This window comes from Phyllostomus hastatus, unplaced genomic scaffold (genome assembly GCF_019186645.2).
Source record: "Phyllostomus hastatus isolate PE091 unplaced genomic scaffold, TTU_PhHast_1.1 phas_scaffold_501, whole genome shotgun sequence".
Lineage (NCBI taxonomy): Eukaryota > Metazoa > Chordata > Mammalia > Chiroptera > Phyllostomidae > Phyllostomus > Phyllostomus hastatus.
Genome location: NW_025334033.1, coordinates 53,358,846 through 53,369,556, shown reverse-complemented (window position 1 = coordinate 53,369,556; position 10,711 = coordinate 53,358,846). Strand labels below are relative to the sequence as shown.

Below are 10,711 nucleotides of genomic sequence, written 5' to 3'. Positions count from 1 at the left end.
CACCAACGCTGAGTGGTCGGTGTCAGATTTGCACTGCAGAGTGTAGTAGTCCAGGTCCATGCTGCCTTGGGCCCTGGGGAACCTGCTGGACTCAGTCTGCATTTTCCAAGACTTTCTGTCTCCATTACCCATCCACTCCTCCATCCCCACTGAAAATCCAATTGCCTCCAAAATCACGGTGTTTGAGACCCAATGCAGGCACATATGACAGCCTAAAGAACAATCAGTACAACCCATGTCACAGCACTATGGGATAAAAACTGAGGCAGCTGTGTGGCTTCAGGCAAATTACTAAACCTCTCTGAGCCTTGGCTCCCATCTCTGAAGAGGAGGCTAATGACCACTCACAGAGCTGATGGGACAAACCAATGATAGAATTTACTTACGAAGAGCCCAGCATGTTCTTGCACATGCGGGAGGCACTCAACAGTCATCAGCCTACTCCTCTCCTACTTTCAAACCGCCCTGCACCCAAACTCCCCCAGCCCCTCTCCACTCCCTGGTATCTGTTCTGGGTGCTGGGGCCCACTGGCAGCGTGCTGCTGTTCCACATCTCAGGCTGGCAGGAAACCAGCCATTAAACCAGAAGTGAAAAGCAAGTAACCATTACCTTGAAGAAAAGGACATTTATATTTACTCCAGTAACTACAAAAGACACCATAAAATATAACACACAGTATGCATCCTCATGATTAATAACAGATCTTGCAAATTATTCTCTCAGGTGCCTAGGTACATTCAAATGGTCACTAAGAACAATTAATTCTTTCGGGAAATAAAGGGATTGCAAATCGTCTCTGGTCCGTGGAAAATCTACTCATTGTATTAGGATTAATGGGAACAGAAATTAGGCTCAAACTCGGGGGTTTTCCACCCCATGAACGGGGTAGAATGGGATCAGAGAGACTCAAATGTAATCACTGTCTGAGAGCAGCTGTGCTCAGGGAGAGCCAGGACCTCCTGAATCTGGGGGCTGACAGCTCTGGGGAGTGACCGGCAAAGAGAGGGGACCTGTTCTCCAGCAAGCTCAGAGACCACACTCTCCTCCAACAAACTCAGACTTCCTACTAGTTAACAAAGGAAGGGTTAACAGAAGTTGGGAGTCTTCAACCCAGCAGCCCCTGGAGACCGTACAGGCCTGGGAGTTACAGCCGGAGCCTGGGATGTCCCAGAAACAGGTGCAGACGAGCGTGCTGGAAGGGGGCAGGCTGGCAGCAGGCAATAAGGTGCAGCAGAGTCTGGACAGGTGACAGGGAGTTTCCGAGTGGAACCCTAGCCACGGTAAATGAGGCTCAGTCTCCAGTCTGAGGCTAAGGGCTAAGTCGGGAAGCAATTAGTAGGACAAGGCAGGTGCCAGGTCACTGGGAATTAGGTGAGAACCCAGGAGAACCAAAGTCAGAGGTTTCTGCTGAGCCTCTGAGTTCTGGCCGTGGGCTTCTGAACAACAGCAAGCAAGGTCTAAGTCTTGGAAGATGAGAGAAACCTACCAGAAGCTGGAAGTGGCCTCACAGGGGCAGGCCAGAGAAACACAGAGGCAAAAAGCCAAGCAGGACACAACGGCACGTGGTGTCCAGGGCCATTCCTATCCGACGGCCAACGGCCAAAGTAGATTCTCGCCCAGCCTAGAATAAAAATCCCACCGACTGAGAGCTGCCCTGCAACCCTGAGAGGGTCTCACCGAACACAGCACATAAGACACCACAGGGGTCCCCATGACAGCAGTGAACTCACAGCTGCAGCAGAGACTCGCTCGCTAAGGGGCGACACCTCTGGGGCATGGCGGGGCAAGGAGAGGGAACCTGTTCTCCAGCAAGCTCAGAGACCACGCTCCCCTCCAACAAAATCAAACTGCCTGCAAGTTAAATGTGGCCCCAGTGGGACTCATGGTCCATCCTGACACAGGAGGGGCTCATGGGAGTGAGAGGACATCTAACCCAACGGCACCTGCAGGGAGCGGGACAGCAGACTGCGGGCCATCGCGCTCAGTAAGGACTGAAAACTATGGCATGGTTCAGCGGGTGGGCTCCGAGACAGGGGCTGCAGCACGGGGCAGGAATTCCAGAGGCAGAGCAGGATGGTACCCTGGGCAGTGACCACGGGCTCCAGGCCACCACGTGGCAGAAACAGGGCAACTGGTAGAGATGTGCCGAAAGAATGAGTGAAAAGACCCCTGGCCACTACAGAGCCCACCGAAAAACGGAAGAGGGCAGGAGGTCCACTCAGTGTGGAGCAGGCAACAGCCTGCAAAGCAGGGCCAAGACCCAGCTGGTCAGCCTTAGCGCCTTCACCCGCAGAATGAGTTCATGCAGGTCGATCTGCCATAAGCTGAAGGCCTCGCGGAAGGAGATCTGGGTCCTTCTGAAGAATGAACAGGTAGTCTTCTTGTTGTGCCTGCAGGAGGGACGAGAAGAGAGGAGAGAACCAGAGATAAAGAGGCAAGAAACGTTCAGGATCATTCGGAAAAACAGAAGAGTGTGGCTTTGCCAGCTCTCAGGCCCCCGCCCCAATGCACGAATCCCAGTTACGCGATCACACCACTGCCCATCAGGGACCAGAGGGACTCAGCCACCCGAGTTTTCCAGGTAAGTGGGGTAAGGAAGCACAGCCAGCCGTGTCACGGGGGATCAAAGGCCCAGTGGACTCACTGGGTACAATGTTTCAAAGCTTCTATTGTCCCGAGAGTATAGTGAGCATTTATCAAGCCAGAACCTCCCAAACTCAAATATAAAAGCTTCCCCACACTTTCTGAAGGCAAGAGTCACCTGGAGACCTGGTCAGGTGGTCCCAGGAGGCTGAGGCCCTTACGGAGGCAGCCCAGCTCAGTCTCTCCGCACCGACAAAAGGACACAGTGAAAACTGGTGTTTGTGATGTAACCTATTCCCAGCTTCCTTTCCTGGACCCTCCAAGGAAGATAAATCGTGTTCAGCCCTTTCTGTGTGCAGTCTAATTTTCTCTGACCTGATTTGATATTTGACAGTGGGTACATGATACCGGTGGTCAACTCTCCCTTCACCAAGTAGTTGGCGAGAATGGCCCCTTCCCTGCGCACGACGGATGGGCTGGGAGATGAACCCGGTGGAGGCCTCCCCTCTCGGGGGGCAGCCTTTGGCCACAGCACGAGCCTGCCCACACCTATGCCACCCTCAGGGAAAAGGGCCTAGCACTCTTGCTCCTCTGTGCCTGCCTCCCTGAGGAAGTGCCCCCCTACTATCCATCCACACCACAGGGGTGATGAGGCATCTCATCACCTGATGATCCTGAGATCTGAGATCCTGGGAGAACCCAGAGTCAGCTGCCACCCTTTCCTGTGTCACAACCACACCTATAGGGGAAAGAACTCCTGGGGAGACAGGTCCCGGGACCAGGCAGAGGTGGAATGTGCATCAGGCCATCCTGATCCGAAGCCCAGGGCACACTTGGGTGGGACTGAGACTTTCAGAAAACATTTCAAACTTTACTGAGGGTAAGAATCACTTGAAAAGCTTGACCGGGAGGGTGAGGACCTAGAATCCACCATTTTCAAGTGCGGGTGGCCCTCTGGACCACCCGGAACACTGCCCCGAGGCAGCAGCCAGTGTGCTGGAGCAGTTCTCGGCCCCTAAATTCCTGCAGGGAGATCTGAAGACCAGGACACAGGGGCAGGGCCCTGGGGACCAGCGGGAGAAAGTGGAGGGGAGCGGGACTCCTCAGGCAGGCCAAGGAGCTGGAGGGGCAGAGGAGCCGGAGCCCACACTCACGTGGCCAGCGCTCTGATGCAGCAACGTGACATGTTGAGGAAGGAGCTGGCGCTGGCGCGGGTGCCCAGGGCGGCCTCGATGCCGCGCAGCAGGTCGTTGGTCTTGAAGATGAGCAGCATCTGGCGTGGCACGTGGTTGAGGAGCTGGCTGATCTGGGGGAGGTAGTTGGCCGCATTGTTGCGGATCTCTGAGTCCTAAAACAGCCGCAGGGAGACAGAAATAGTGGGTGTGGGAAATGGAGCTCAGGATGGCAGGTATCCAAGCCTGTGACCCGAGGGGCTGCGAGAACGCTCCAGGAGGGAGCTGCTGGCGCAGCTGCCTTGGTGCTACTGGAAACCCTCCTGAAAGGGAAGCTTAGCGCAAGGAGACTTCACATTTGATGTTTGATGAATGCCCATCCTCCAGGCCTCCACACCAGTACCAACTGCAGCAGGAAACCTACCTTCCCACCAACCATGTGATGAGGCTGGGGCCTCTCAGCCCAGGTGCCCACCCCTGAGTTACTCTTCAAGGCTTCTTTCCTGGCCACCACTTTCAGGCCAGCCTCGGAAGGAGCCCTGGAAGCTGGCACCGGCTGAGTCGCGTCCCCCATCCCTTCAGCCAAGCCCAGGCTCCTGCAGGTCATAGATCTGAGCTCCTGACCCCAACCGAGCTCCGAAGTCCTGCCCATGCCCTGCCTCGGTCAGCACCACACCCAGAGCCCCCACCACCCACACAGCCCTGCCCTGTCGTTGAGCCCCCCTCGGAGCCCATCTCAGCCTATCCGTGCCCAAGGCCCTGGTGCCCAGAGCAGCAATCAGGGCTAGCCAGCCCTTGCCCCATGCTGGGCTCTGGCTTCCCACCCTTCCCCGTCCCTGAGGTCTCCACGGCTCTGGGCAAATTAACTGCTCCCCACTAGAGTCCTGAGTACAGCACTGAGGCTCTGGTCCCTCCTTGGTCTCCAGAGAAACAATGAGAATGACAGTGACAGTGACAACAGCCAACACATACTGCACATTCACCAAGTAGACCAGGTGCTTTGAAAATGCTTGCATGTGTTAACTCATCGAATCCTCACAACAACCCTAACCAGGCAAGGGTGTTACCTGCTTTGAGAGGGGAAACTGAGGCCCTGGGAGCTAAAGTGACTTGCCTGACATCCACAGCTGGGAAGTGGTGAGTCAGGTGAGTGGTGGGCTCAGGAAGTCCCACTCCCAAGCCCACAGCCTCACCACCAGGCCATCCTGCCCCTCCTCTCCCAGCGGGCTCTGTGAGCCTGGACAAGTCCTTCCATCTTCTCTGAGCCAGTGTCCTCACCTACAAACTGGCACTGCCAGTACCCTCTGTGTCCACCTCCCAGCAACACCGAGAGGGCCATCGGAGAGAGATAAGGCATGGGGAGGCGCTCGGTGCCAACGGGAGTCACAAGGGGCGCCCCGGTGCTGCCAAAGGCTGCGCCGCCTGGCCGCGTTCTGCAGCAGAAGCAGAGCTCGCTGCCCTTTCGGGGGCACTTGTGCAGTGCTGATAACTGCACTGCTGGGGAGCCTGAGACGCCCCTGGGGCAGGAGCCGTCAGACTGGAAGAGCTCAGCACGAAGCCAGACGCCCAGAGGCCGCCTGCCTGCCCACCACCTCCCGCCACAGCTGCAGGTGGCCCTGCCAGAGGGCTAAGCCCTCATCAAAGCCCCGCTCACCACGGGGACCCCCCTTTTAGCAAGGCAGGGACTGGCCTGGAGACAGCCCCTCTCAAGCCAAAGCAAAAGCACCCGAGCCCACCCAGACTGCCTCAGGGGGACATCACAGCCTGCCATCTTGGACACACCCGGGTGAGTCAGGACGGTGGGTGTCGGCAGGAGACCCCACTGGGTGTCCATCTGACAGCCTTCCCCCCATTCTCCTTCGTAAAAAGAGCCCCCTCTTTGTTCTTTTGGCCCCTTGGGGCTGTGCTCTTCAGGGAGGCAGAGCCCCTCCCTAGCCCCAGGTCACCGACGGATCTCAGTCAATACCGGCTCTGAGCTCAATGCCCCTGCCAAGTGATTGGTTTAGGCATGAACATGTGACATGATTCTGGCCAATAAGGCACGAGGAGAAGTCTTTTGGGGGAACTTCTGAGAAGGGGTTTTTTTGCTCTTGACAAATAATATATGAGAAGAGCCCTCATTGCCACTTCCGATCACCACATAACAAAGATGTAAAGCTTGGACCCACAGAGCCATCTTGGGGTCATGAGAGGAGACCAAGAGAATCACGGGGGAGTCGGCCCAGAGCCCTGAGACTGTCGACCTGCTCTGCTCAGTCGGCAACCTGCACCCACCCACCTCCAGGCTTCTTGCACAGAGAGCGCAGGTTCCTAATTGTTGAAGCCACTTTTCATTGGGAAAAGTCCTCCTTGATACAATGTTGCAGGGTCCCTGAATTCTAAGTTAGACTAGGACTCAGGAAAGTGGGCCCTTCCATCTCAGAGACCCGGCTGGCCAAGAGTGTTAAGTATTCTCCACCTGGGTTTTTTTTTTTGTCCAAAGCGAGCAAATGCCGTCTATGTCTCCGGAACCTACACAAACCCCTCTCCGCTAGACCTGGCCACAGAACAGCAGAGACCTCATAAAAGATGGACCAGACGGAATGCCCGCGGTTCAGGCTCTCACCAACGAGTCAGAGAGTTCACGTAAGCACAGGAGACAGAGTATAAGGTGCTTGCACACACATGACACACGTATTAAGGGATCACTTTTGGCAAAGGTATGAGAAGAGGCTTCCGGGGCTGGTGCTCTGGACTGGATTGTACCCCCACAAAATCCCTAAGTGGAAGTTCTAACTGCAGCGTGATGACTTAGAGACAGGGCCTGGAAGGAGATCGTTAAAGTTAAGTGCATTCGTAAGGGGGTGGGACACCTGATTCAATAGGACTGGCGTCCCTAAGAGAAGAGGAGGAGATGCCAGGAGTGTGCACACCCAGGAGGAAGGCCGTGCGAGGACACAAGGAGGAGGCGGCCGTCTGCCAGCAGGGGAGAGAGCTCCCTCCAGAAGCCAGCCCTGGTGATGCCTTGATATGCACTCGAGCTCCAGAACCAAGAGAGAACACAGTTCTGTCGTTAAGACGCCCAGCTGGAGGCGTTCTGTGATGGCAACCCAAGCAGATGACTACAGTAGCGTTTATGCCGGGTCTTTATCAATGAATAAGAATGCAAAAATAAAATTCAAACTTAGTTAATAAAATCAGATATCATTTATTGAGTACCCACTTGGGCCAGGTGACCTTGTCCACTCCTGTGGCTGTAAATACCACCTGTCTGCTGAGGACTCCCAGATTTCTCTCTCAAGCTTGGACCCCTTCTTTGAGCTCCAGGCGTGAGGGCCCATGACACCTCTATCTGAATGCTCGAGAGAACTGCTGACACCCCCAACCCTAAATGTGGCCTTCTCAAAGTCCTCCCTATGTCAGGGAGCGGCACCACCCTCCCCTGTCCTGTGATTCACCCCAAAGAACTGTGACACAACTTTTCATCCTCTCGACATCCAAGCCGACGGGAAAGCCTCTCAGACTTAAGTCCACTTGCTTCTCTCCGCCTCTACTGCCATGAGCGTAGTCTGAGCTCCCAGCACCTCTCCACGTGGAGCTCTGCCCCAGCCTCCTAGCTAATCACCCCATCGCTCACCTTGCCCCGCTCCGGAGAGATACTTAAAGTAGCAAGTCTGAGCATGTCCTTCTCCTGCTTAAAGCCTCTCGAAGGCTTTGCTTTGCACTTAGAAGTAATCTAAACTTCTTTCCATGGCTTATACGCCCAGAGTGATGCTCCCTCCGCGTGGTGCTCAATTCCTCCCATTCCACCAGCCGCCTCGCCACACTCTGGACCCCAGCAAGCTCTCTCTCCCCCAGGCCTTGGCACACTGTGCGTGCTCCGTCTGGGATGCTTCCTCCCAGCTCTTCCTGCGGCTGGTGCCTTTCTTGTCCTCCGGGCCTCAGTTTAAATGTCAACTCGTCGGAGATCTCTCCTCTGAGCATTCAATTTATGGCACCCCCAACACAAGCTTATTTCCTCCTGATACATACAACCTGCAATGATTCCATTTACCTGTTTGTTCTCTGGTTTACTGTCTGTCTCCCTCAACCACAGTGCAAATTACAAAGAAGGACTGTTTGTCCGCTCACGGCTGGGTCCTCAGCACCTACTCCAGGGTCCAGCAAAAACAAATGTTTGCTCAGTGAATGGGCTTCAGGAGCTGTGGAGAGGCACTTCCCGTGCACCATCAGTAAAGCGGAAATTTCCATCCCATTCAACAAAGGAGGGAGGCTGTCTGTCTGCTTCCCAGAGGACAAGCTCCAAAGCCACGTAGGCCTGGGGCAGCTGGTGATCATCTTTTGCCCCCAAGCTTGCTGGAGAATGATGGAAACTTGGAGGAAAGCAGACAAGAGATGGAAACAGGTGCCCTCTTAAGTGACATCATTGGACACTCTGCATCCAGCCATTCCTAAAGCCACCTGCCACAAGACAGGTTACAGGGCACTCCCTGAGGCTCAAAGAGGTGACGAGAACTAGCCACGGCCATGCCACCAGGAAGAGCGGGTGTTGGAACCAGAACCCAGGGCTTTCCAACTGCACAAGCAGGACCCTGTCCCTTGTGGTTCGCCCGAGCCCATCCCCACAAGGACACCGGCACGTCTGCCTCCGCCTGGCCAACTGGCAGGCTGGGAAGGCAGAAGTCCATTCCATGGTGGACTGAGAGGCCAGGGAGGGAGGGAGTGCTGAGCCAGGAAGAATGAGCGGCCGCAGGAGCCCCTGTGGTGGGGCAGGGGTGAAAATGAGTGCAGGCAGGAGATGTCACTTGGATGGGTCTTAGCCCAGACTCGGTAGAACTACTGTCTAGTTCCGATGAAGAAATGAACTACCGAAAAAGACCAGAAAGCCGTTTCACTAAAAACTCCGTAGAGCAACGGGACAAGAGACAGCGCATGAGAACTGAAGCACTATCCCCAGTGGGGTGCCCCAGAGGAACCACACAACGGAGACAGTCCCCAGGAAGAGACAGCAGACATGATCCCAGGTGTATGTACGAGACAGTCTCTGGGGACTCCCAGGGGACCTGGGAGGGAGCCTTGTGGAAGCCCGAAATCTTGTGTGAGCAGGTTGCACTGAAAGCCTCAGAAGTTTGATCACATGGTTAGTGTGACCTGTTTGTACTCCAGGTTGATAAGAAGGGCAGGAATGGGATATCACTCCCTGTCCCTCCTTCTATCCAGGGACACTGTCTCTCCTCCCCTCCCTCTTTCTCATCCGGTGTAGCTCCCCTTCTGCCCACAACTCCCACCAGACAGAACCTCAGACCCTGGATAGGAAGGAGCCCAAAGGCCATCATCCCTGGTCCTGCCCCTTCCGTTCAGGAGAGGGCAGGGCCAGGAGGGGCCACCTACCTCAGTGGCAGTGACTGGAGCTTGGCTGATGCCCCTGTTGACCGAGTTCCACGAGCGGGCAGTCAGCATGCAGGCAAACAAGGGGTAGAGTTCGCCAGCTCCCAGGCGCTGGCTGTACTTCTTCACCCTCTTCATGTCCGTCCAGATCAGCGACTGCCAGAGGTGGCAGTAATCCAGGCGGAACTCTTCCGTGAGCACCTGTGGGGGTGGGGGGCAGCTGTCACCACATCTGAGCCTCCTCTCCCTATTCTCCCTACCGAAGACCCAGTCCCTGGCTGGAGTGACCACTGTGAAGGGGATGAAGACCATGGCTCCTGCACAACGTCTGCTTCCCTCTCAAAGTTCAGCCATCCTTGAAGGTCCAAGTTCAAAGCTACTATACGGCCAGCCTTGGTCCTAAGTGGCAGAAATTACCAAGTGCCCACCAAAATCGCACTCCCCATATCCCCCCTAGTTAGACGTGGTCTTCAGCTGGAGCTCTGATGGAGGGAATGTGTCAGAAGCTCCACGTCCAGACCTGGCCCACGCATGCTCCTCCGAGCCCTGACCCCTTTGTCTGCAGGTGGCAAGGCCACCCCCAGGAAGGCCTGGGAGGTGGAGTCTCAGCCAGACCAGCCTTTGGCCTCCTGCCCCCACCCAGGACTGGCACGGGAGCGAGTGTTAGACATCTGCTGTGTCTGGGTCATCATTTGTTCGGGAGCTCCGTGTGACAGCAGCCGGCCTACCTTAAACTAATGTGCCCAGCATCACTGAGCCTTGGAAAGGGGGCCAAGATTTTGGGATGTGGAATTAGGGCCCTGAGAGAAGGAGCAAGATACCATAGGGAAAACCTCCCCCAAGACCATCTGCCTCCTGGAATCAAACCAGACACTGGGTCCCAGGACTGGCAGTGAACTTCCCAACTTCCGGGTGGAAGTTGCGGCTCATCTGAACCAGCTCTGCATCCCAATGCCAGAGGACAGAGCCCCTCTCAGTTCCAAGCCCCCTTTCCTGCTACCCACCACCTCGTCACTGGGGCTGGATTACCCCTCCTTATCAAGTCCCAGCTCATCAAAGGACAGCTCGCGTCCCAGGGTCTGGGCTGGCCTGGGCTCCCCGGGAAAACAAGGCTGTTTTACAGCTGACAAAGCACTTTCCCACGTCCAGGTACATTCCCACGTGCTCCTGACAGCAGCCCACGAAGGAGGCATTACCAGCCTCTCCTTACCCTGCAGGGAGCTGAGTCTCAGAGAGTGTATGACTGTGATTTACACAAAACGACAGCTCTGGAGCCAGGACAGGGCCTCTCCAGACCCCTTGGCCATCTGCCTCCCATTTCTGTAGCCCACAGGGGAGACCAGTGGACTCCGAGCCAGGCAGGACTAGGCCCTGGGGCCGGCTGTGTGGGAAAGGCCTCTCCTACCTGGTAGAGCCCATGGTCCAACAGGATAATCTCCGCCTTTCCCGTGTCTGGCTGCTTCCGCACCAGCACGTTGCCCGGGTGGGGGTCACAGTGCACGAAGCCATTGACAAAGATCATCTCACTGTACATCTTGCCCAGGTGGCGCGAGATCTGGAAGAGAAGGGAGGTGACTGGGGGCTGATC

The 10,711-nt window shown here is 55.9% G+C and overlaps 1 protein-coding gene across 2 annotated transcripts in view; it reads right to left on the bottom strand.

Moving 5' to 3' along the window:
- Positions 1-625: 625 nt before the first annotated feature.
- The window catches only part of ADCK1 (aarF domain containing kinase 1), a 108,941-nt gene continuing 98,855 nt past the window's right edge, over positions 626-10,711 (bottom strand). For both annotated transcript variants that reach the window (XM_045822739.1, XM_045822740.1), the window contains 4 exons: positions 10,529-10,678; positions 9,127-9,324; positions 3,739-3,932; positions 626-2,391 (listed from right to left, as the gene is read on the bottom strand). In XM_045822739.1, the coding sequence (XP_045678695.1) occupies positions 2,220-2,391; positions 3,739-3,932; positions 9,127-9,324; positions 10,529-10,678 (714 nt within the window). In that variant the 3' untranslated portion in view covers positions 626-2,219. The remainder of the gene's footprint in view (positions 2,392-3,738; positions 3,933-9,126; positions 9,325-10,528; positions 10,679-10,711) is intronic.